This window comes from Solanum pennellii, chromosome 5 (assembly GCF_001406875.1).
Source record: "Solanum pennellii chromosome 5, SPENNV200".
In the NCBI taxonomy this organism is placed as follows: Eukaryota; Viridiplantae; Streptophyta; class Magnoliopsida; order Solanales; family Solanaceae; genus Solanum; species Solanum pennellii.
In genome coordinates, this window is record NC_028641.1 from 75361975 (window position 1) to 75389391 (window position 27417).

The 27417-nt window shown below is 35.2% G+C and overlaps 2 protein-coding genes across 4 annotated transcripts; both read left to right on the forward strand.

Annotated features, from left to right (window-relative positions):
• Positions 1-1939: 1939 nt before the first annotated feature.
• Positions 1940-19496, forward strand: LOC107018577 (probable inactive DNA (cytosine-5)-methyltransferase DRM3). 3 transcript variants are annotated; one of them, XM_015219093.2, is made up of 12 exons: positions 1940-2044; positions 2633-2730; positions 2866-2953; positions 3030-3149; positions 3278-3374; positions 3583-3629; positions 4722-4826; positions 5524-5623; positions 11870-11988; positions 17124-17226; positions 17416-17486; positions 18013-19496. In XM_015219093.2, the coding sequence occupies exons 3-12, from the start codon at positions 2951-2953 to the stop codon at positions 19345-19347; spliced, it is 2100 nt and encodes a 699-aa protein (XP_015074579.1). In that variant the 5' UTR covers positions 1940-2044; positions 2633-2730; positions 2866-2950; the 3' UTR covers positions 19348-19496. The 3 variants fall into 3 exon arrangements, with proteins under 3 accessions (XP_015074579.1, XP_015074578.1, XP_015074577.1); XM_015219092.2 differs by having other exon boundaries at positions 2651-2730; XM_015219091.2 differs by lacking the exon at positions 2633-2730.
• A 1468-nt stretch (positions 19497-20964) lies between these two features.
• LOC107020934 (hydroxyproline O-galactosyltransferase GALT3) lies at positions 20965-26853 on the forward strand. Its single transcript, XM_015221470.2, has 7 exons — positions 20965-22504; positions 23526-23761; positions 23871-24149; positions 24826-24954; positions 25546-25722; positions 25794-25901; positions 26419-26853. The coding sequence occupies exons 1-7, from the start codon at positions 21676-21678 to the stop codon at positions 26623-26625; spliced, it is 1965 nt and encodes a 654-aa protein (XP_015076956.1). The 5' UTR covers positions 20965-21675; the 3' UTR covers positions 26626-26853.
• Positions 26854-27417: the final 564 nt, after the last annotated feature.

Here is a 27417-nt window from a genome sequence, read left to right on the forward strand (position 1 = left end):
CTTTTATCCTTATTTATTCATTAAAAAATAAATACATCATTACTCTATTCAACTATAATACTTTTCTTAAAAAGACACTTGAATTTTGTAAAAATCTCAGGAACACCTTTAACAAATTAAAAATGGTTAAAGTGTCCCATTTTTCGGTGAACCCATGTTTAAGAAAGGAAGTGAATACACGCGCCAACGAATACTTACAACGTGTCAATTTTTTATTTTTTTATGTTTTTATATTTGTTATTCTTATTCTATCTGTTTTCTTTAAAAAAAATAAAAATCTCTATTCTTCTTCTTCTTCAATGTTCAGTTCTTTCTTCAATATGTTCAACTGCAATGGTGATCTATTTTTTACGCCGCCACCAATTCTCTACCATAGCCGCCAGCGACTCTCTACCACCCACACACTTTAACACCATCTCAACTCTGAGGGTGTAAAAGTAGATGAAGAAAAAAATCATAAAACAAATAAAAGTAAAAGAAAATAACATTTTAATTAAATAAATGTTAAAATAAATAAATAATATTTTTTTACTTGTCTCACTCGCTAGTGGCGAGTGAAGTACACTTCATGTGCCACTTAAGATCATAAAAGGATAATAAATTCACTCTGAACAAGAATAAAGGGGTATATTAGGACCTTTTCAAAGAATCAGTGTCTTTTTTTAAAAAAGGGAAAAGGGTCTGATATACACCTCAACTTTGTCATTTAGAGCTGATATACCCTTTGTTATGAAAGTGGCTCATATATACCCCTACTTGTAAACAAATGGCTCACATATACCCTTTTCTTCTAACGGAAATGAAAAAAATAATAATTTTAATCTAAATTTTTATTATTTTTTTCTAAAAAATATAATCTCATATAAGTAAATTTAATCCTCGTCAAACATATTTTTTTTGACTTTTTTTTGTTTCAATGACTAATTTATAATTATTATTTTGATAATCAAATTTATTTATGTTTCACTAATATTCTTGTAAAACTTATTGTAGATGACCAGATTTTTTCTTCGAATACGAAATTAAATTACAATATACACACAAAAAATAGTTTAATTTTTTTTTCTTTGAACTAAGGACTGAAAGAAAAAAATAAAATAAGAATAAGAAACTCAAATAATTATAATAAAAGAAGTCAAAAAATAATTTATGTATGAAAAAAATTAAAATATACCTTGAACTTTGATAGAAGAATCATATATACCCATAAATCATTTTTTAAAAAAAATTAGAAGTAATAAATATAAAATTTAAAACTAATTTTTTAACTTCCATTAAATGAAGGGTATATGTGAGCCATTTTGTAACGGCAGGGGTATATGTGAGCCGTTTGTATAATGGTAAGGGCATATATGAGCCACTTTTATAACGAGGGGTATATCAGCTCCAAATCATAAAGTTGAGGAGTATATCATACCCTTTTCCCTTAAAAAAATGTTATAGTTGAAAGGTTTAATGATAGAATTTTCTCTTCATTAAATATTTACTTTATTTATGTGTCATCTCCATATAATTTGCACATTTATAGTTTTCAAAAACAATCATTCTAAGGACAAAATAAGAAAATACAATTAATTTTGTCTTTAATACTATCTCCGTCTATCTTTACTTATATTATCTTTTGAATATAAAAATTCAATGTTATGAAAAATGACTATAACTAATGATAAAAGTTAAATTAGAAACTAAGTAATAAACTATTTTTTTTTGAAAAATATATAAATAAAATTAAATATCTAATTTTAGTATAATCAATAAAAATAAATAATTTGATATAACTATATATATAATTAGAAATCACAATAAATAATTTGAGGGCGGAGACATCAATGATCAATCCGTTTAGGTTGATCCCAAGTTAATCTCAGCCGTTGATCTTCCTCTTGTAGTATCAAGTAGTGACCCGTTTGGGGAAATGGGTCAAAAATATGTTGTAACCGAAAAAAAAGCTGAAGAACTCTTATATTTTGTTTTCATCAGCTGAATTAAGCTCTCTCAGCCTGAATTTCATCTGAGCTCCGATCAGTTTTCGCCGCAGTTAAAGGTCAGCTTCCGTTTCTCTTCTCCCCGCCGGTGAAGTTAGTGTATGCTCAATTTTCGTTTAATTTCTTCAAATTTCATGCATTTCTGTACACGAAGAACATGTATGAATTGGAGTTGTTTTTTTGGGGAAAATATCGAAAACTCATGAGTTTACTGAGCTGTTAGTTTTATGTCTCTGTAAAATTTCAAAATTGAAATGCAGGTAGTGGAAAATTTAGGCCTTTTGTTTTCTACTGGATTAGGTGAATTGGTTGCATTGGCACATTTAGTGCTTAATTACTGCTAATTTTAAGTGAAATTATAAGCTCTTTCTTGTTAAAATGTTTACTTGGTTGGAATTGATTTGGACTAGAATGATTAGTTCATATAATCACTCCTAATTGAGATATGAGTATACTGGGTTGTACAAGAAGTGGTTTTGGGTATTGAAATAATGAAAAGACAAATGCACTAGCTTGATATTTTGGTATTATTCCACATAGAATAGCTTTACGATTTTCCAGTGAAGATTTAGTTAAGAATAGAGTTTAATTTGTTTTATAAACTAAAAATAGCTTTTTCCAATTTGCTTTATAAATCTGGGCTGTAGTGTTTGCTTTGAATACAGCAAGGACTACACCTCAAGCATAAGTAAGTTGGCGTTCAGTGTTTGCTTTGAATACAATAAGGACTACACCTTAAGCCTGTGTAAGTCGGGGTTTGCTATATGATCCTTATAATGTTTGCTTTGAGCGACTCAGTAATTTTTGGTTGCAGGATGATATGCTGATTCTCTATCCTTGTGTTTCTATTTATCGATATTACTTTTCCATGCTGCAACAGGCTCAAGGAAAGCACTGTTTTATGCTTTTGCTGTGGCACATAAGAGACAGTTCTCTAGCTTTGCCCTGTCCAGTTTCACATTAAAATGGTATACATATGAAAATTTTAATATGTCTGATGCTATTATGTTGCTTCATTCTTAATTATTCTTTGTTTTACTCTAGCGTGAATATCCAGATAGTGAAAACTCTTCAAAGCCTGAAGGTGTGAGTGGAATCATGCCTAAAGTTGAAGATCCATATTCCGAATTTCCATCTCTATACACATATACAATGCCTATGGGGGTAAGGAAAGAAAAATGCATTTAGCTGAGTTTTCAACTCCTTGGTAATATGGTTTTACTGTCAGGTGGTAGCATTAATATTCATCACCTCTGTAATCATCATATTTTGTGACGCTAATGCATCTGTAGGACAATATTGCAAGCTCATCAGGCAGCAATGTGAGGTCATCTCTTCTGACCATGGGTTTTAAGGCATCACTTGTTGATAAAGCAATTGAGGAAAAGGGTATGTAGTGAGCAGTAACTTCTGTTTTTATCTATTACGAGATTGTGTTGGCAAATAGTTTTCTACTGAATTTTGGAGAATTAGCACCAAGTATACCACCTTAAAAAAGAAAAAAGAAAAAGAAGACCAACTCATAGATTTTCTTCAAAAGTTTTGGTTGTTATTACAGTTGGATAATTTTTGAAGAGATATTTTCTTTTCAATCTAGGTGAAGACAACATTGACTTGTTACTGGAGACTCTTTTTGCAAAATCTGTAAGTAACTATTTATAATGTATGGTACTTCTTTGATTCTGCTCATTTCTTGCCTGAAATAACGTGTTGATGCAAAGTGCTGCTCCTCTTTGTCTATTTAGCACCCTCAAGACCTTTTAACCGCTGGCAACTTTAAACTTCTTATCACAACTTCTCTTTTCGGTGTTTATTTCCCGGAAAAGAATGAACAATAACTTAATGAATGAACGATAACTTAATTTATTAAGAAGATAGATAAATAAGAACACGCAAAAGGTAACGGCTGCCCTTGTCATCAAGAAAAAAAAGTTAGGAAAGTAAAATCACTACTTCTTGGGTCCTCATCATGTAGTTAGGTAGCTATCAAGTGCCCCTCTACAAATGTTTGCTTATGGTAAAGTGAGCAGTACTTCCGCAAAATGTCAGCAATATTTCTGAGTCTTAGGTTATCTACAATGCAATTGTTTTGCAGATCATAAATGAAAAAAATTAGGTATGTTGGTCTATCTCCCTAATCAAATATGTATCTTTCCCTTTGGTTTTCCCCATAATGCTGTCCAATCTTTAAAAGTTCAAGATATATACACACTAAGAAGGACCTATTTTTTGTCTTTTCAATGCAATTTTTCTCAGCTCTCTACTTTAGTTTTTCAAAAAACAAAGACGATAAAAGTATTTCTGTTGTAACTTGTACCACATGTTCACCAAGCAAATAAATGGTTCACTTTTCAGTCTTTTCTCTTAAAGACACCACCCGGGGTCAAACTTAGCTTAGCTCCTGCTATTTTCTATAATTTCTATAGTTTAAGGTTCTTTGCTTTTGGTATTGAGTTATTTTATGCATCTGTACAACTTCTTTTCATGTTTTCATAGGACAGCTTCTGCTTCACATAGTTGGATGATTTTCTTGAGTTTCTTCCATTTTCCTCTATTTAAGTTTCTTGTTCTGTTAGGTTTGACATTAGAAACAAAAGGTAGTAGATTCGATGTGTTCAATAGAAATGAAGTTTCACTTCACTAATTGTGCTAATCATGGATGCAGAATATTGTGCCACTCAGTTCCTGATTTGCCTCAGAATAACCAGAATTGATTGTGGTTTGCGTGTTTAACAGGATCCTCCTAGAGCAGAATCATCAGACTCTCTGGATAGTTTGTTTTGTGATGACGAGGACATAAACAGTTCTGCCAAGTATGATGGAAATGCACATATAAAAGAGGTAAAGGAATATGGCTCTATGTGGTGTGAGTTATGTGCTTTTTATAAATGTTGGTTGATACGTACTGGTTGAAATGAATAGTAGTTTGTAGTAATTATTTTTTGAAATCAGTAGTGTTGTATTCCTCAGCATTAAGGATATCCTGGTGACCTCCAAAAATTCATACATAGAGGGGCTAGGTAGGCCAATTACGAAGATCCTAGCATATCTACTAGTTGCAGTACCTCCTCTATACATTCCTGCTTACACCAAAAATACAAATATGCAATACAATTTTCTCTAACTTTCTGTATGGAGTTTGATTTGTTCTCATAGCATCTTCGATTTATTTCCTTCCATATTGACCACCTTATACAAGCTGGAATAATTCTCCACCACTTTTTTTTGGCTTTTACTTCCTCCTCTTCTGATCCAGCAACTCAACAGGTCAGCAGTATCAATATCAATGTGTACCCCTACTTTTCACACTGATGGGTATTGCTATTTCATACTAGACGTGGAAAAAATTGTGGACTTCAGACTTGTGCATATCACTTTTCACTCTGTATGCCACTTATATATATAGGAATAAAAGCCACACAATGGATCCCGTGGATTACATGCTTGGGGCTCTTAGCCTATTTTTTGTGATTATATTAGAATTAAGAAGGATAATGACGAATTCCGCTTGGGCTGTCTCCACCTTTTTCTGTTGCAGGAGCCTGATCCCTGTATTGGAGTTTGTGATGACAAGAGAGTTTCTTTGTTGGCAATGAGTTTCTCTTTGGACGAAGTTGAATTTGCAATTAGTAAACTTGGTATGTGAAATAGCTGTAGGTTTTTGTATTTTTAAAAATGCTCTTGGAATTGTGTTGTAGTATCATGGGTTCTCAACTCTTCTTTTTTAGGAAAAGTAAGCAAGCATTAATCTTTTTTTTTTGAAACTGGTAACTTTTAGCATTAAATTAAATTAAAAACAAAGCAGCCTGGCACTAAGCAGAATCCTCCTAACTGTGCTCCATAGATGATAGTGAAGTCTGAGCATGAGTAATTCTGCTTGTATTTGTCAATGTTCTAGTCACAGAGAAATGTTGTTTACTGTACTAGTTTTCCTAGATTTTGGAACATTGGTCTATCCAGCTCTCCAGGCAATGCAACCATAAAACAGAAAAAAAGAGAAAATGGTAGCAGAAAACCCCGAAAGGTTTCTAAATATGCAATTTAGTCCTTGAAGTATGATTTTCGTTTTAGTCCTTGCATTTCTATTATGCTTATCGTGATTCTTAAAGTAATTTTATTTGCATTTTCTGGCCGGTCAAGTATGAATTGTGTTACTTCTAGGAAGCAAAACTTGAAAGTGTAAAGAACTCAACAATCTTAACGTTTTGGATAAATTTCTTGTTCTTTCCTCTTAATTCTCTCAAGGCAGTCCTGCATCTCTCCTTCTATTGCCCTTCCTCCCTATAAGCCGAAACCCGTATTAGCCCTCACTGCTCTGAGATGTCTCATCTCTCAATTATCATGTTACTTCCCAGTCTACTCCTACTTGTTCTCTCCCGTCCCTGGCCACATCACCACTGAATTTCTGTCTTCTGAGAGAGTTAGCAGCACTTTATCTCTCCTTCTTTATATTTGCTCCCTAGTGTCTCCCTGCCCTGAGCCTGTTGCAGCTCCTCTTCACTCTACTCCACTACCCACCACTCTTGCTCCTTGCAGCACAGTTGCTTCCTCAAACTGATGTCCCAGCTGTTTGACCATTAGTCAGTCCAGGAAAAGTTAAAGTACTAGGTACTCTGTCATTTTCCCATCTCTGAAGTTGTGCCATACAGTCAATCCCATCATTTTTGATGTTTTTATGCGCCCGTTGTGTAAAAGTTTCATGTGACATTTAGCAGAACCAAATTCAGATATTTTGTTACTCATGTGGCCTAGAAAACCTTGTTCTTTTCTAATCCCATCTTTAGAGCCTGTGGAAAATTGTCAGTGTCAATGATATGCAAGGAGAGAAGTCCAGAAAATTCTTGGGTCTTTCTCCCTGCTCCTTGTTTCTGTTTTTCTCTCCTTAACCTGTGAAGGAATATGGAAGATAACATTGAGAAATATTGCAGTATATGTCTGATGGTCCTAGTAAAGCTTCTGAATGTAGGAAGGAGAAGTTTCAATGGACTAATATTACCTATCTTGACATAAATTTTTCTAAATTGTAGATTTTGATGTTTTTAGTACTTAAGCTGATCCAATCATGAAAAGCTAAAATAAGAGCAAATCATACTAGGTTCTAAAAAAATGCAATATAGACCCTAAAAAATGGTTGTACTCTTTTAGACCCCTCTACTTGTATTTCTTCTAATTATTGGATTTCACGGTACTGGAGCTTACATATTCATCCATAGCATAATGTGACACACGTGTTGCTTTTACAAGTGCAAACCCAGAGTGCTTCACCATATCTCTCTCTTTCTCTCTGTGCACACCCACCAATCCAGCTGCCTATTGACAACTCCTGCTGGGACCTACCTGAAAGCAACATTCTAGCTTCCATCACTTATGTATTATCCTGAACATCTGACCTGCCCAGGCACCCATCATTTATCCATCCCTCAGGTTCCATCAACATCTCCTGAGCTGCAGTTATTATATGCCCCTGTTCCTCCAGCTCGTTACAGGATGCCTTAGCTCTCTTGCACCAACAATCACAGCCTTTTCTTCTCTCTTCTCCTCGTAAGTTTCAAACTATCCAATGCCTCAGCTCCACTTGAACAGTTTCCCTTATTCCCATCCTATTGTTCCCCAACCCAAGCCTCCTTCTTCTTTCCTAATTTTCTCATTTCCAAATTTATACAATATTTCTTCAAATGGACTTATGTTCTCTCTCTCTCACGTATGCGCGCACACGTACATGCATGCACACTCATATTTCCTTTTTCATTTCTAGGGTTTGTGTTTTAAATAAGTTCGTCAGTGGCATATGACTTATGATAGTTAAAAGTTCTCTCTTCGGCATATAGAAGTGAAGGACTAGTGAAAAATGAGATTGTGAGAAATATAGGAAATTTTTTTTATTGAATTGTTGTTGTATACATTATTACATTGAAACACTATTTATAGAAACCAGAATATAATCCTTTGCCAAGTAGGATGCTATTTACAATTCCTATTTGTATTTCTATTCCTATTCTATTCTATATAGGATTGTATAAACCTACCTATTCTACTAGGATTGTATACACCTATTCCTATCCTAATAGGATTGTATAAACCTATTCATATTCTAACACTCCCCCTCAAGCTAGTGCATACGATTCATGTACCTAGCTTGTTACAAATGTAATAAACACGGGGACCGATGAGGGGCTTGGTGAGATATTTGCAGACTTCACAAAATTGACGGTCAATCTCAATGTGCTTGTCTTCTCATTAAATATTGGATTTGCTGCATAATGTCAGTCAATCTCATTGTGCTTAATCTTCGCATGAAATACTGAATTTGATGCATAATGTTGGTGTTGAACTTCCCAAACCAAGCTTGAGAAAATTGTTCTAGACCACAGAGTGATCTGCACGCTCGATGCACAATCGACATACAAGGTTACTAAACTCCCCCTAGCAACAAATTGCTCAAATCTAATATAAAGTATATGGATCGTGTTGGAATCAATAGATGAGTTGATATTAAATAAGAAAGTCAGCATAAAATTTATTGGAACATGCTCATATGCCGGAGTATTAGATTTGATGGCTAAAAGTGGTCATAATGTAAGAAATAAAATTATATGGGTATGGTCGGAACGATGTCACGACCCAACTAGTAAATAGAAATTATATAGGATAGTTAGAATTGATGAAACGACCCTATTGAAAAAGAGATAATATGGATAGGGTTAAAATGATGGCATAACCCTACGCAAATCAGATTTGAGGAGTCACCGGAAAGACGAATGGAACGATGCAAATCAAATCTAAGTCACTGAAAAGACGCATAATGTTATGCAACTCAAATATGAGAAAATAGTTCAGACTACACAAATTAAATATGAAAAGTAGTTCAGGAGATGCACAGTGCTATGCAAATCAGATATGCAAAAAAAGGTAGTCACCGGAAAGATGACACGGTGCTACACAAATTATATATGAAAAAGTAGTCACGGTAATGATTCAGTGCCTACACAAATTAAGTATGAAAAAGTAGTCATCAGAATGATGGCACGGTGCTACAAAAATTAAGTATGAATAGTCACCGGAATGATGGCACGTGCTACACTAATTAGATATAAGAAAGTAGTCACCGCAAAGATGCACGGTGACCCAACTTTTGCTAACATAATCATTAGCCGGACGGGCGGCATATATGGATAATAGCCGCCCGCCGGCAGCGGAAGCTCTTTGATTGTTTACCAAGATCGTAGAGGCTCTGATACCATGTGAGAAATATAGGAAAAGAATATTATCGAATTGTTGTTGTATACATTATTTCATTGAAACCCTATTTATAGACACTAGAATACAATTCTTTACCAAGTAGGATACTATTTACTATTCCTATTTTTATTTATATTCCTATTCTATTCTAAATAGGATTGCATAAACCTATTCCTATTCTACTAGAATTGTATAAACCTATTCCTATTCCAATAGGATTGCATAAACCTATTCATATTCTTACATAATGGTTGAAGGACTACAGTGAGAAAAACCATGCATTAACGACTACATGACCCTATTCATTTCTTTTGGAGAAAATGGCCAAATGACCCCCCCCCCCCAACTCTATTAGTGGATTCTCAACTACACACTTATATTTTAGGAGGGTCTTATTACCACTTGAACTATTTTATAGAAGAATTATTTGCCCCCTAATGCTGAGTTGGCAAAGAGAGTGCAATACACTTTCTCAAAGAGAGTGAGATACAAACTTTCTTATTTTTCTTTTTCATATTAATTTTCTGATATTTTTAAAAAAAATTATGATCGCATGTTTTTACTTTTCCTTTCTTCTTATTTTTTCAAAGGATTTCGACTCTACTTGAAAAAATTAGGAGAATACAAGATCAAATTAAAAATCAACACTTTTGCATGGCTAAATGTTCATAAGTTGAAGCACAAGAACACAAAATTGAACAATATAGAGGAAACCCAGTTGAGTAAATAAAATAACAAAGCATCAAAGTCAAAATTAGTATCCTTTACAGCTTAATTTTTACTACTTCAAGTAAAACAACACACAAAATTGAAGAAACCCAGATTCGAATCAGATCCGAAAGTTGATTAGTGATTACTATACAAGTATATCAACATCAAATTCTTTAACATGAACAACCCAGAAGATTTTCTCCTTTTAAATTGTTGTGAGCCAAATCAGTATGTTTACGACTTTGAAAATTCCTAAACTTTCAAGAATTTCACCAATTAAATTCATATCTCATTCAAATATACTTCATTTTTAGCTTCCCTAACTCCGACTATATTCTCATCGGAGAACACCCATTAAATACCAAACTCAAATATTCAAGATTGGCCTGTATAAGAAAATTAAGAACTTCTCTGAAAATAATTCAAACAAGGATTAAAGAAACTAAAATTTTTGAGGTTTTAGAAATGGAACTAGGAATCTTCACTTTAATGGCAGAAAATTTGTAGTCAAAGAAAATGAAAAAGAAAAGAAGAATGGGCCGAAATAGAAAAGAAAACAAATATAAAAGGAAGATAGAATAAAAAAGTAGAATAATAATATTTCAATTAAAAAAAGTACAAAAATTTATGTGGCATCGCGCGTGCAGCCCACCACTTACCACAAATCTAGGTGTGACCTTTTAAGGGGCAATATATCCACTTTTAAAATGTCTAGGTGGGTAATAGGACCCCCCCCCCCCGTAAAGTATAAGTGTATACTCGAGAATTGACTAATAGATTAGGGGGTCATTTGACAATTTTCTCTCTTTTGCATAATTTCATATCTAAGAATTACTGGGAACATCCTTATATTGATGAATTTTTCTCTACTGGCGTCATTCATTGTATTTTCTTTTAAAAGAAGAAAAAGGGAGGACACAGACACATGGAACCTCCTTCCTTGAATTTTGAAACCGAAGTCATTGTGGAGTACTTTTTCCTTCTATGGACAGTCGCTTCATTCAATCATTTCTTTCTGTTGGTATGACATACAAAAACTTGTATTTCTATATTAAACAAAAGTAATGCGGTCCATTGAGTACCCAGAGCTCTCAACTATGTTATTTGGAGAAATTCTACTTCTGGACACCTTTTTTTTGGACGCGCGCCTCTCTCTCTCTGTGTGGGGTGGGGTGGGGTGGGGGGTGGGGGGGCACATAGTGCTGTACTTCCAAAAGGAGGCGGACTTTTTTTACTAGAAGAAGGGGAGGTCCCTTTGTGAAAATTATCGCAGTGAGAAATTAATAAAATTTTCTGATAACTGAATTAATAAAATTCATATGCTGTCCCCATCATATGTAGTTTCCTATTTACTCCAAAGTGCCAAGAGCCCTAACCATTTGTTCCTCAAAATGTACACGTCAGTAGCTTTGCCTTCAAACCTTTGAATCCTTCCCTTCCACAATGCCAAGCATATACAAACACCTTTTTCGCATTTCTGTTTTACTCTCCTGAGCATTTTCGGTTTTGAGGTCTGAGCTGAAATTGGAACAAGTCAGAGAAGTTTGGTGAACAGTTAGCTGTCATTGTGTCCATAATGAAGGATAAAATATCTCAATAAGAGCATATCACAATCCATAGAGACTAATAACTCCAACTGGAGGGGTGGAAGTTAGAATCGTAAAGCAGATAATTTAGCATTAGCTGGTGCGGCAGACCTTATGCTGAACCCAACTACTTTTGGATAAAGGCATAATAGTAGTAGTTGTTATTGTGTTTCTCTATGTCTAAATTGCCTCGTTATAGTAAAAGCATATTTTTTGTATAACATAAATATACATGCGATAATTCATAGTTTGCCACTGAAGATTCTTTTTGTTTCTTAGATTTATTCTCTTTCTTTTTGCTTTAAATGGACAATCATCTAAACTAAGTACTCCTCATGCTGTATACAGGTGAAGCTGCTCCTGTCAATGAACTAGTGGATGTAATCTTTGCAGCTCGAATCGCTGGGAATTACAAAAAAGATGATGATGATGATGTTTCTGTTGTTGAGAATAAAGAAAGGAACAAGGTTAGTGATTTATGTGAACTCTTTTTTTTTTGAGTTTTTGATAGGAAAAAGAACTATGAAACATATCAAGAGTTAGAAAGCAGACAAGCTACCCTTTCAAGAATATGCAGAAGTTACATTAACTGATATTTGGCGTATTTGAAGAGAAAGGAATTGCATATGTTTTGATGTGACATAAACTCCTCCCCCACACTTAAGGCTACATGTCTTTGGCAATATTTAGCCCTTATATATTGCCTATTAACTAGTTGGATTTTGTCAGCTCATTTGCTTTAGTTTAACCCTTTTTGGTATCAAACTGACTCTTTTCCCCACTTCTGTACTTCTTGCATCTTCTTTTATGCCTATGTAGAACTTCTTACTTCAAAGAAAAAAGAAGAGAAAAGAAGGTCACATTGACTGAACAGATCACCCAATTAAGTTGGGTGTCGTCCCTATATCTTGAAGGGATGGACCGGCATCTGGTGCCTTAACTTCGACCGAGCTAACCAACCTTAGCATGAATTAGTTAACATAGCTCATAAAAAAAATTTAAAAACGTAAAGCTTTCATAAAACACTTTCTTTTCAAAACTTGTAAAACTATAAATACAAAATAGTTTTTAATACATGTCATATAAGACCTCAATAGTATGTCAAAAAGATATAACATGACTCGTTGCGCCTATGGAGCCTCAATGAGAATATGAATAGAGAAATGTTGGTGACAAGGCGCCGAATATAGCCAAAAGAATTCAAATCTTTATATTATCAAAAGAATGTCCCGAACATAGAATGGGGCTCATCAAAAAACGGGAGGATGAGGGTGGTGCCTAGCAAGAGCCCATGTCATTCAAAGATCAGCACTTGCATCCACGAAAGAGATGCATAACCCCGCGAAGGGACGTGAGTACACAACAAGAAGTGGTTGACTGCATCGTCAACTCCTTCATCACATAAAATGGGACAAGACAGTTAAAGAAAAACATGAAGAGGTAATATGCAATTCAAACAATATTATTTCATTTCAACGTTCGAGTGTAACTTTAAACAGCCTTAAGTTCCATTAGTCACTGACATATTCATTGAACCACTATGTATATGGCATGGAGTCCAATCTCAGCATTGGCTAAGCCATTTCACCTAAATGCCGTGTGGTTTGGCATTTCTTTGCTAGCATTTCATTAATCCCAAACAAGGGAGACTATCTAGTTGCCCGAACCAATGGCTACGACCCTAGTCTTACATTGGCACATGTAGCTTCGGGTATTTGACCTTTCCAAATACCTTTCTCAATTTTTTTTTTGAGACAGTAACAACTTGTATTCTATTCCAAAACAAAAACCACAACCTGCCACAATAAGTTACAGATTCCGAATTACAATTGTGGAGAGTACCAGGAAGATCTTTAATCCTATAGCAAAATTTACAAGGAACCTAAAACATCTGTAATTGATTCTAGATCTACCATGTACTCCTGTTTACACCAAAAAAGAAACAAAACTAAGCAATTCATCTTAATCTTCTGGATGGAATTGCTCTTGTTTTGGAAGCATTTGAGATTTCTTTCTTTCCACACGGACCACCAGATGCAAGCTGGAATAATTTTCCATCTTTCTTTATGCCTGGAAATGCTTGCATAACTGCTCCATAACTTCAGGGTTTGCGTAACTTTCCTAGGCATAATCCATTTCATGTCCTTCTGATTGATAAAGACATTCCACAAAATGTTAGTTATTCTACAGTACAGGAAGAGATGGTTGACAGTCTCTACTTCTTCTTCACCACATAGAAGGCACCTAGGACTCAGTTGAATATTTCTTTTCATGAGATTTTCCTGGGTCAAAACTGCCTGCTTAGCAAGGAGCCAAGTAAAACAAGACACCTTGTAGGGGATTTTAGTTTTCCATATCAACTTCCATGGCCACCCATTCCCCTGACTGTTATAAGGATTACATTTTTTGTACGCTCTTCTAACACTGAAATTGTCCCGGTTGTGATCCTGCCATACCAAACTATCTTGTGCATCAATAGTTCCTTTGAACTGCCCTAAAACCTTGTAAAACTCCACCAACCTTTGGATCTCCCAGTCATTTAGAGGTCTTCTAAAGCTCAGATTCCACCCTTGGTTTGACCACATCTCTGCTACAGTGGCTCTTTGCTGCTGGTTTAGGGTGAAAATATCTGGGAACAAGATTTTAAAGATCCTTCTTCTAGCCATCTATCTTCCCAAAAAGAAGTTTTCCTTCCATTTCCCAATTTAATACTGCAGTTCTCTGAGCTTTGACCAATGGTTTCTGATGGCTCTCCAATGGCTTGATCCATAACTGCTAGTGACCGTCTTAGTTATCCAGAGATCCTCCATTTCATATTTAGCCTGTATTACGTCTTTCCACAGAGCTTGCTCTCTGGAAGCAAATCTCCATAGCCACTTCATCATAAGGCACTGATTTTGAATTTTTAAATTTCGTATCCCTATCCCCCCTGCCTGTTTACTCTTAATCAGAGTATCCCACTTTACCAAGTGGAATTCTTGGTTTCACTATTTCCTTCCCACAGGAAATTCCTCCTCAAAGCATCAAGTTTGTCAATAACACCATCAGGAATAGGGAAAAGTGACATGATATATGCAGGCATAGAATCTAAAACACTATTGATGAGTGTTAATCTTCCTCCTAAAGAAAGTACTGGCTCTTCCAATTCACCAACCTTTTTTCACAATTTTCAATTACCCCATACCGAATGCCTATAGATTTGCTTTTGGCTCCCAACGGCATCCCCAAATATGTAGTTGGTAGAACTCCCGTCCTTCCGCCCAAAATCCTAGCCAGAGAGGGTAAATCAGGAACTTCATTTACTGGATACAAGAAACTCTTGTTCCAATTGATGTGAAGCCCAGAGAAAGCTTCAAAAAGAACGAAAATTACCCTTAAAATCTTGAGTTGGTTCTGGTTAGCATCACAGAAGACAAGAGTGTCATCTGCATATTGTAAGTGAGTAATCTCCAGATCAGCCCCCACTCTACTGGATACCCTAAAACCTCTCAGCCACGAGTTTTCTCGAGCAATTTTCAACATATCGTTTAGTCCCTCCATAGCTATAATAAAAAGAAAGGGAGATAATGGATCTCCTTGCCTTAAACCTCTCTGTGAAGAGAAAAAACCTGTAGGAGAGCCATTTATTAGAACAGAGAATTTCACAGTGCTGATGCAAAACTTCATCCATCTTAACCATCTACCTCCAAAACCTCTTTTAGAAAGAGTCTCCAACAGATACTTCCAATTGAGACGGTCATAAGCTTTTTGAATGTCTAGCTTACAAAGGATGCCCGGAGCCTTGCTTCTAGTTCTAGCATCAACACACTCATTTGCCATAAGAATGGCATCCATTATTTGTCTCCATTTTATAAAGGCCAACTGTTGGGGGTTCACCAGTTTGTGCATAACCATTTTGATTCTTTCGGTGAGAATTTTGGAGATGATCTTGTTCACGCTACCAATTAGGCTAATGGGTCTGAAGTCAGTGAGCTCCTTAACACCAATTTTTTTTTGGAATTAAAGCCACATAGGTAGAGTTGAAGCTTTTCTCAAAGAAGCACCTCTCATGAAAGTTCTTGATTGTAGCAATCACATCTTTTCCAATAGCCTCCCAACAATGGGTATAGAAGGCCATGGTAAAACCATCAGGACCAGGAGTTTTATCACTAGCACAGAGTTTGACACAATCCCATATCTCTTGATCCTCAAATTCCTTCTGAAGCATGTAGTTATCTTCGGCATTAATTTTGTGATACATTCTGCACCCACCTGAAGGTCTCCAAGGAGACTCCCGAAACATTTCATTTTATTTGGAGCCTTTGGCCCTTTTTCATTAAACAATAAGCTTAAGCTCATTAGCCATATAATCTTTCTTGTACCATCTCATAACTGTTTACCTTTAACATTTGAAAAACTATAAGGTCATTTGAAAAACTTGAATATCATAATAATTCTCATTTAAACCTCGACGCAGTCATGGTCATGTGAAGCATAGCATTTGAAACCTTAACATAAGAGGAAAACATGGATAGTGCATAATTACTTGTCAACCACAATTATACACTTGAGAATTAAGAAGCCAATAGTCATATAGCGACAGTTAGAAGACATGTAGTCTTGTAGAACGATTCTATGGAAGGGTTCATCTCAACATACCTCGAGTGTCCTGAAGCCAGCATAGCTCCTTGCACTCCAATTGACTTAAACAAACATTAATCACCCAATTTCATCATTTATCTATATCCATTCAGTTACCTTTATCAAAAACAAAAAAAGAATTATCTCTACCCATTAGTATCTATCACAAATCCTAGTTCATAAGATCCATTCAAGAACTTGGATGTCTTCTTATCTAAATGGTGATCCTCAACCAATTACATCCTGCAAATATTTATCTCATACTTGAATTTGAACATGGGGTAAAGATTTTACCTTTTGGGTTCAATATCCTAGCTCGGGTTCCTTGTAGATATATATTATTGAAATCCCCCCCCCCTCCCCCACATGCGCACTGGGGTTCTCGGCTAGCATGTGTGTCAACCTCACGCGTCTCACACCCTGCCGCGTGCTTCCCTCACCTGTGTGTGGCGTGGAGCTACCTGGGACGCTTCAAGCTGGAACTTGGGTCCTCTTCTTTCCTTCGCACTTGCGCACTAACACTTCAGCACACATCTTGGTTTGTTCAATCACCCTCATAACCTTGTTACCCTCGTGTGGGTCCCAATTTTTTTCCAGGCTTGCTCTGCAATAAAATTTTAAGCCTGCTATAGCTTAAATAAAAAAAAAAATTACGGGGCTTAGACTGTAGATCTATAAAGAGATGTATTGAATTAATCATGTAGATCACAATATGGAAAATTAGGTTCTTTGAATCAACTGTCTTTGGAATTCATTATAGAAGGCCTTTTGTTATGTACCTGGAGTGAATATCATACTTGCAAAGATAAACTGCTTCATGTAACTGTTTTGTTGTCCTTCCTGACTTGAGTGTAATTTAAGAGTGGATTTTTTTATGACTAACCTGCTCTATATTATATGAGCCCAAATATCTTAGTTCCTGGTTAGAATACCATTAATTAAGAGTTTATGCACTTTGCTTAATACCAATTTTGTTGTATAGGAATGCACAACTGAGTCTCTGTTTGGAACCATGGAGAAGACATTGAAATTGCTTGAAATGGGCTTCTCTGAGAATGAAGTTTCCACAGTTATTGAGAAGTTTGGTGAGCAAATTATGTTCTTTGCTAGTGTCTATTCCTCCAGTAACTGTTTGCATATTGAAATCTCAATATTGTTACTGCAGCCTTTCTGATTTGGTAATATATGCCATTGATGTCTTCATGTTCTCTTTTTCAGTCAAGTTTTTTTTTTTAATTGGATGCTTCATTTAGCTTTTATGTTCTACCTTTTAGGTTCTGAAGTTCCTCTCGAAGAGCTTGCAAATCTGATTATAGATCCTAGTAGTAGAAGAAGAATGGACAAGGTAATTAGTTACATGTCCCCTTTTTTGTTGTCGTGATGTCATAAAACTCACAATTTTAGTAAATCCTTATTCAGTTGATTAGATAGCTTGCTTCAATTAGTTTTCTACCAAAAATAAGACAGTAACATATCAAAGAGGTTTCAGGCAATTGCAATAACTACTCACAGCTTTGCCTGTGTGGAACTCTATGGTGGTGTGCTTGCAGCTGTAGTTCAAAATCAACTATTAGGAAGAGAATGATTCTTCTTTGATTATTTACATGAAGCTTTGTTTTAGAATTCATACATGGACTACAGTTTTGCTCATCATGTATTGACATGCTCTGCTCTATGCAACTCTGATGCTTAAAGTTGTGTAGAAACTAGAGTATGACTAGATTAATTTAGATAAACTATTGTATTTTTTTCAAATGACTTGCAGATGTTTTAATACTTATTGTTATCTGAGATCTCATTTTCCTTATGGTATGCTGTTTGTGAATCCCGTTTTTAATTTATTTTGTTTTATTCATCTGCTTGCATTGCAGCATCTCTTAAACTCTCTCGGCAGGAATGGTTCAATTGGTTTTAATCCGGTAGCTGTTAAGAAAGAGGAATATAGTGTGGATACCTCTGAATCTAGAGAACTTGACCTACTGGAAAAGCTTAAAGGGAAACGGCCAAAGGAGAACTACATTGATGAGATAGACACTAAGAGACCGAAATCAGAGTATGATGAAGCCTTTAACAATTCCCTTGGCCCTTCATGGCAAGAAATATTAGGCATCAATACCACCAGGCCTTATAAAGTTCATCGAAGAGCGATTCACCAAAGACCAAGAGTTTTGGATTGCCAAGACACACAGAAATTATCTATGCCGAATTCATGCAGGAGCCTTGATAAGATGGTGGCTAAGGCTCCCTATTTCTTTTATGGGAATGTAATGAACTTATCTCATGACTCTTGGGTAAGAATATCACAGTTTTTGTATGCCATTGAGCCAGAATTTGTTCATACTCAACTTTTCTCAGCTCTGAGTCGTAAAGAAGGTTATGTACATAATCTTCCTACTGAAAATCGATTTCACATTGTTCCGAAACCACCAATGACGATTCAAGAAGCAGTTCCCAGTAGCAAAAAATGGTGGCCATCATGGGATACAAGGAAACACTTGAACGGCATCAATTCTGAGACATCTGTTGTATCTCAGCTATGTGATAGGCTTGAAAGAACAGTGAGTGATGCCCAGGGGTTTCCTTCAGTTGACAGACAGAGAGATATCCTCAACCAGTCCCAGATATTTAATCTAGTCTGGGTTGGCCGCTACAAATTGGCAGCTGTAGGGCCAGAACAAATAGAACGTATTCTGGGGTACCCAGAAAATCACACTCGAGTTGCTGCATTTAGCTTGATGGAAAGACTTCTATCTCTGAAACATTGCTTCCAGGTAGATACATTGGCTTATTGTCTCTCTGGATTGAAGCATTTGTACCCTGGAGGGTTGACTGTGTTGTCAATCTATAGTGGAATTGGTGGAGCAGAAGTTGCATTGCATCGCCTTGGTATTCGCTTAAAAGCTGTTGTCTCAATAGAGGCTTCTGAGAAAAACCGGAGAATTCTCAAGCAATGGTGGAGTAGTTCAGGACAAACAGGAGAACTCGTGCAGATGGAAGACATCCACAAGTTGGCCAGTAACAAGGTAGAGCTCTTGATTAAGAACTTTGGTGGTTTTGATTTCATCATATGCCAGAACCCATGTACATACTCTTCTAAAGGTAATTTAGCTGCAGATATGGATAGTCATGCAAGTTTAGATTTCATGTTGTTTCACGAGTTTGTTCGTGTCCTCCAACGTGTAAGAAGCACAATGGGGCGGAATTAGCGAGTTCCTTAGCTTTAATCTGTAGGCACTTAGTGAACTGAGCTTAATGTTATGTTGTCCTGGATTATGACTTCTACTTTGTAATATATTAAGCTTAAATTGTGAATGGTTCCCATTACATTATTTTAGAGCGGAAGGCCTTTCGGAAACAACCTATATACCCCACAGAAGTAAAAGTAGGGGGTAAGGTTTGCGTACATTCTATCTTCCTCAGACCCCACTTGTGGGACTACACAGGTATGTTGTTGTTGACTTAGATCAAAGACTATTCCTCAGAAGAGTCCAGTTTGAGTTTGTTTCAGTTTATTGCTTATTTTTTTGAAGTAATGCAGATTTGGTTAAAAATAATTGTTTGTACACTTCTGTGGTGAAAAATATCCTTTTTTATTCTCTGATAAAACCTTTTCTCCTTTTTTTTTTTGTTTTAAAAAAAAAAAAACTCTATGCAAAAACTATTAACTTTATTTACCATCATTTGGATTTTGAAGGAAAGAAGTAAGATATATTGATGTAGGAGAAATGCAAAATGGGGTCTTTGATTATGTATTTTATAGTTTTTTTCTCCAATATATAAAGAGGAGTCTGGAGAAAAAGGGCAAAAATAGTGTGTACAATTCACACTATTCACTTTATGTATTCATTTATTTTTATTTTCACTCATTCATTTTAAACATTTGAAAAGAAAATTGTTTTTTCATGGTTACTCTTAACATTAGTTATTAATTTTTTAAAAATATTAAAAATAGTTAGTATAATAAGAAAATATACAATTCATTTTTCTAATGTTAATCTTTTACCTTCTTAAAATTCTACTTATGAGATCAAGCTATTTTGTTGTTGTTGTAATTTGGTGTTTTCAATGTGTAATCTATTTATATTTTGTGTAATTCCTATTGTGCTTGCTATTGAAAATAAATTTGCTATCTTTTAAAGTAAGGATAAAGTGTGTATTTATCATTCTTCTCTAGATTTAATTAGTGGAATTAGAGGTGTCAACCGAGCGGATTGAGTTGAAATTGAAGTTTAGTACTAGTAATAAGTATTCTTAAGTACGTTATTTATTAATACTACTCTTTAAAAAATGAATTAAAATAGAAATCAGGTTAGGTTCCGACCAAATCAAGTTTACATTGGGTTTAAATGAATTGGACTTAAATGAGTTAAAAATTAGTTGGGTCATGACTCACCCAATTCGATCGGTTTAATCTTAGTAATTTTTTCATATTGTTATTCAATTTTTGTAACCACAATTTGAAATTTAACTCACAAAAATAAAATAAAAATTATAAAAGAAAAGATAAATCCTATATTATATAAAATAAATTAAATAAATAATGAAGGATAAGCCCTAAAGTAAAATTGGACATGCATACACAGGATCACCCTATTATCCATTTATCAAAAAGAATTTATTCTATATGTTTATTTTTAAAATAATAAGAATAATGTGTCGAGTTCAAATATTATAACAAATATATTTTTTAATATTTGGACCATAACAATTAAAAATAGTTGAATCTTGATATGATATATTTTTAATAGCGAGTTCGTATAAATTTTTCTTTTTTTTTTAATTAAATTAATTTAAAATATATATAATAAAAAATTTGGAGTTCAACCAAAAAAAACTCTTTGGAGTTTACAGTGCGTCGTCGTTTTGTTTCAACAGAAGGCCTTGTACTGAATTCTTGTTCATAGCTCTGAGCTAAGCTGAATGAAGAAGAAGAAGTAGTGTTGTAGAAAAGTAAACTCTCAAATACCAAATTCCCAAATTCAAATTCAGCTCATTTTTTCAGTGGAAATCAATAAAGTTTTGTTTTTTTACCCTGTGCAGATCCAGAGGTTTGGTTAATTTTAGTGTTTATTGTTTTGTTTCTTGATCTTTTACTAGTTTTTGTTTTTTTTCCCATTTTCTTGAAAAAAAAGTGAACTTTTTTACTTTGTGAGGTTCATTTTACTGTAAAAGAGAGAAATATAGAAGAAAGAGAGGCAGAAAGTTGATTTTTTTAATTTTCAAGAATGTTGAAATCTGCATATATTAGCTGAGGTGTGTGAAGATTTTAGTGATGGGGTTAGGTGCAAAACTGAAAATTCAAGTTTTTTAGTTCTGGGGTGTTAAAAACTTAGGATTTGATTCACTGTGGTGGAACACTAGTTTTTGTGTTTTTGTGTCATATTGGGGCTTTAATTAAATCTTGATTCACGTCGACAAAGAAGTCTCGCATTAGGGGGTAAAGTGTTCCCTAACTAAGGGGACTTCATACCGAGGGCTTGAACACGAGACCTTCGGTGGAGCATTAGTTAAGTACAAGCTGAGGTATAGTGTGAATGAAGAAGTATTTGTTTATTAGAAAAGTGGGAAGGAAGAGATGGGCTGGATGCCTACTTATTATTGGTCTTGCAATGGTCTTGTTGATTCGATATAGTAGTGTAGAAAAATCATACAGCATTGTAGAAAAATCAGACAGCAGTGTGGAAGAATCTCCAAAAAAGCAATCAGTTTATGGGTTTTTCAATGACCATCCAGACATTAATGAAGGTTCGAAGGATGAAAATGCCAAGTCGTCTGATCTGTATCCAATAGAGCTAGTAACTTTTAAGGAAAAACCACATCTTATTGATGTCGAAGGGCTTAATGATCTATACAACTTGAATAATTTTTCGACAGAAGAGTCTAACGCATTGCTAGCATGGGGCAAGATGAGATTGTTGTTGTCTAGATCAGATGGTTTGAATGGAACTGCTCAAGGAGTTAAGGAGGCTGCCATATCATGGAAAGATTTGGTGTCGTTCATTGAGAAAAGCAAAGCTCAAGATGAGAAGGAAAATGAGGATTGTCCTTATTCTGTGACTGCATTCAATCCCGCGATGTTGAAGGACGGGAGCAGTCTTAGGATCCCTTGTGGCTTAGTTGAGGATTCATCTATTACTGTGATAGGCATACCTGATGCAAAACAAGAAGGTTTTCAAATTGAGCTTGTAGGTTCGAAACTTCCAGAGGAAACAAAGCCTCCTATAGTTTTGAATTATAAAGTAATTTTGCCAGGGGAGAACTTGACAAAGGATCCCCTTATCACCCAAAATTCATGGACTAATGAATCCGGGTGGGGTAAGGTGGAAAAGTGCCCCGATCATGGCTCCACCGACATGATAAAAGGTAAATCACTAAATCATACAAAAAACTTACTTATAGCATCTTTTCATCTTCTAATTTGTGTTCATTCAGGGAAAAACAGTTATATGTAATCTTGTATATCTTTGTTAGAGATAGTTTTCTACCTTAAATGTCATTTTACTTGCTAGTTGCTACAAGGATGCTTTTTAGAGAAGGATTCTTTCTATTTGGGTGGATCTTTATAGGCTGTATTGATTGGATTCCACAACCCTTTTCTGAAAATCTACATTGCTCGGACTCTTCAAAAATGTTAGCATGTGTGCGTCGGATTCATCAAAAGTAGTGTATTGGAGAATCTAACACGGGTGTGGCATTAAAAGTGAAGAGTCCACGCAACTTAGCTGAAAATTATCTGATGTTGCAAGCTCTTCAAACAGATAGTAATAGAATTTTATGTAATGATTTATGACCAGCTTCCGGTCAAAGCAAGAGAGGTATAGATGTGTTGCTCTTACATCATCACAAAGTAGTGGGTTCGACCATGTGACATGATGAAGAAAGTTGTCATTTCGTGAATTAAGTTACAAATTTTAAGTCTTTGATAAGCTTGTTATTATGAGCTCAACCATTCAATGAGTCACCAACTCAGCATCTGCTTGAAAAAGAATTGTTCCTATCATGCTCTTTGATAAGTCATATCACCATTTACATATTGAAGAAAGCCATATGGACTTGTAGTTCAATTTTCTCAGTAAACGAATTGCCGATTTTTTGAAATTTATTTGATGATACCAAGCTTATTGGATAGCATGTACTTTGGCCAAGATTATCATGACGTATGGCACTTTATTCTGTCAGATCTCTAAGTTCTGTGTTCTTACCAGTGCAAATAGGACGGTAGCCTTATAGACTAGTACTTCAATTGTTGACTGTAGTGAAGTGGTGATATATCCTTCCTCAGTGACCAATATTTTAAATAAACATCCAGGAGTAGTTAGCACCTTATTGTTTCCATTGCTCCTAGTAATCTTGTAATCTGACATATTCTTACTACATATATCAGTTGATGGATTAGTCAAATGCAATGCCAAAATTTTCCGATATAATATAGAAGAAACTGCAAATATGACCAATACCAGCAATCCAAAGTCTTCAGATGTATCAAATTCTAGTGCCTACGGTACTGCCAATTACCCTTTTCTTGAAGGTAATCCATTTACTGCAACACTATGGGCTGGTATAGAGGGGTTCCATATGACAGTCAACGGAAGACACGAGACGTCTTTTGCATATAGAGAGGTTAGTGTTTGTAGTTTCAGCCAGATCACTGAGCTTTATTATCTTTTGGAACTGTTGCGTGAATTTTATGGATAACTCCTTTTATAGTGCTGTGTTTCTACAAATGCAGAAACTCGAACCTTGGTTGGTTAGTGGAGTCAATGTGATAGGTGGTGTGGACACCATATCGATCTTAGCAAAAGGATTACCTGTTTCCACTGATTTTAACTTGGGTTATGATGTTGAGCAACTCAAAGCTCCATTAACTCCTAAAAAGAGACTTGTCATGTTAATTGGAGTTTTCTCTACTGGAAACAATTTTGAGAGACGTATGGCACTAAGGAAATCATGGATGCAATATGAAGCTGTGCGGTCAGGAGAAGTAGCTGTCCGATTTTTTATTGGTCTTGTAAGTGAGACTTTCAGCTGAAACTTGAAAGTAGTTATTGTAGACACTAATTTTCATATTCTCCATCTATTTCAAATGCTCCCTCCGTTTCAATTTGTTTGTCTTACTTTCCTTTTTAGTTCGTTTAAAAAGAATGCCTCTTCCCTTTTTTGGCAACTCTTTAATTTTGACTTTCGACCTGACATGTTTCAGATCACAAGATTAAAGGGAATTATGGTACATCATTCTACTTATCTTTAGTTTACAACCACAAGATTCAAAAGTCTTATTTACTTTCTTAAACTTCGTGCCGACCAACCAAACAAATTGAAATGAAGGGGTTCATATTATAGTAAGGTTGCTACAGTCCTCCTTTGATTGTTTTTTGGTGGCTTGGTAGTTGGTCCTTCTCATGGTCTAGATTATTGGAATTCTCTCACTGCATCTACTGTGATTGTGCTTTGTGTCTTCTATTTTGGCCTTTGCGATTGAGACCTTCCCAACTCTTTTTCATGTTATACTTCTATTGTAGTGCTCTTATTTGTAATTGCTCAGTTTATGATCTTGCAGTTTATCGTGAGTTACCTGTTAAGATATTGTTGTTTAGCCTTTGTTGCTCAATTACTTTGTCTAATATTTTTCGTTGCTCTACTAGGAATTGATCATTACTTATACGTCCTTTTGAAAACAAATGCAGGACAAAAATAGGCAGGTCAACTTTGAGCTATGGAAGGAAGCACAAGCCTATGGAGATATCCAACTATTGCCTTTTGTTGATTACTACAGCCTGCTCACTTTGAAGACCATAGCAATTTGCATTATGGGTGTAAGGACTTTCAAGTATTCATGAGTAAAAATTGAATTTAATTATCAGTTACAAATTAGAGTCTTCTTTTACTTATAATTGTTGGAGGATAGTAGTACATACACTCCAAGAAATGCTTTATAAAGTCTTCCTGCACAATTGACAAGTGAGGCTAGTTCTAATAGTTGAGTATCTCCACCATCAACTGGTCGGTTGAAGGTTCGAGTCACGCTGGAGAATAATTGGGAACACTATTGATCCTCCCAATTGGAGTGGAGTGGGAAAAAGTCCGACTACAGAATTCATTTTGGAGAATATGTAGTGTATGAAGGTTTTTTTTTGATTGCGTACATAGGTTTCTGGTATCTGTATAACTGTATAAAGTATCCGTTTCCTTAAACCAAGATGCGATTTACGGATTATTACAACTCGTCAAACTAAAGTATCAGGGTTATTTCCACAATCCCAGTGCTATAGACACTCTCTATATATTGAATTTCTCATCTGACAAGATGAAACATATCCAATTGTAATATTATTTGACTGCATTTACATGCTCATTTGAAAGTTTGATAGATCATTTGGCTAAAGCATTGTGTGCTTAAATTGCAGGTTAAAATTCTGCCTGCCAAATATGTTATGAAGACGGACGATGATGCTTTTGTAAGGATTGATGAAGTTCTATCTAGTCTCAAGGGAAAGGATCCTAATGGTCTATTATATGGTGGGATATCTTTTGAATCAACACCCCACAGAGATAAAGAAAACAAGTGGTATATCAGTCCTGAGGTATTTATTTCTAAACTCGTGTATTCGTATAGCAATATTACAAACTCCTTAATCACGGTTCCCTTCTGCAGGAATATCCGCCTGCTTTCTATCCCCCGTGGGCACATGGACCAGGTTATATTATTTCTCGAGATATAGCTAAGTTCATTGTTCAGGGCCATCAAGAAATGGAACTGATGGTAATACTCCTCCTTATTGTCGGGAAAAAAAATCATTTTTCCGTCTTCTTACCAGCCATGAATTACTACTACTAAGATAGTTTCAAGGAGTAGATTAATAGTTGAACTATTTAATTTGATCTTATATGATTTGAGATAAAATGGTACACATAATCAACTTACTGAAAGAATCTAATATGTATCTTCAATAGAAAGAAGCAAAATACAACAAGTACTCTTCAGTGTTAAACAAGTCGGGGTCGGCCATATGTATCTGACTTTTTCATTTAAGCTCATTTCATATCATCATCATCAGACTAAATAGAATGAAGCAGAGTGTTAGATGTTATGGAAGCATTACAACTAGGAATTCTCTAGTATAGAGAAACTACGCATGTTATCATTATTCTCTGTTATATACAATCGTCTTATCGCTTGAACCACAAAACGATAAGAGAAGGAACACGTGAGACGGATTTCCCAAGTTGAAACTCTACTCAATATGCTAAACTTGTTTTGTTTGTGTATCTTTTGCCAGCTTTTTAAACTTGAGGATGTTGCTGTGGGCATTTGGGTTGAGGAATTCAGGAGGAAGGGTCACAAAGTACAGTATGTTAATGATGAAAGATTTTACAATGCCGGTTGTGATTCAGGATATGTTCTTGCTCATTATCAGAATCCGAGGATGGTACTATGTCTGTGGGAGAAACTGCAGAAAGAGCACGAACCAAACTGCTGCGAGTGATCGTGCTGTAATCCTGAACGTTGCAAATCGACTAGTGAGTACAATCTTTTTGCAGATATAAATGTTCTGTTTGTTTATTCTTTGACAAAGGTCATCAAACTGCAACTGTATATTGTTTCATTGGCATTATATTGTTGTTATTCATGTAATCTATGTGCCTTCTTATGTTGTCTTGGTTAGCTGATGTTGAATGTTGAAAAAGGAGTAATAGAACTAAAGATACTTATACATATACTATGACAACATACCCGGTATGATCCCACGAGTGAGGTTCGGTAGAGTGATGTGAACATAGATCTTACCCGTCTTTGTGGGGGGTAGAGTGGTTGTTTCCTATTGACACTAAGCTCAAGAAAAACATTTTTCAAAATAGGTTTAACATGAAAATATCAAAAAAAGGGAAGTATTAACGTTAAAAATAGCAAAGATAATTAAATCAAATGAAACAACAAATATGAGGTGCTCGGGGGTGTGCATTGGTCGGTACGGTTTTATGTGTTATCGGTTCGGTTTATCAGTTTTCAGTTTTTAAATACGTTAAATCAATAACCAAACCAATAAGAGATCTTTTATCAGTTTTCAATTTATCGGTTTTGGTCCTTAATTATTCCGTTTTCGATTTTAGCAATAAGAAAATATTTATAAAATAAACATATGACTTCTCTAATAAATTTGTCGTGACAACACAATATGTAATGATAAAACTATACAAGTGTAACACAGAGAAAAATCTTACTTGTTTTTTGACGTTTGGCATAATGTGAAGTTATGAACTAAAAGTTACTTTGAAGT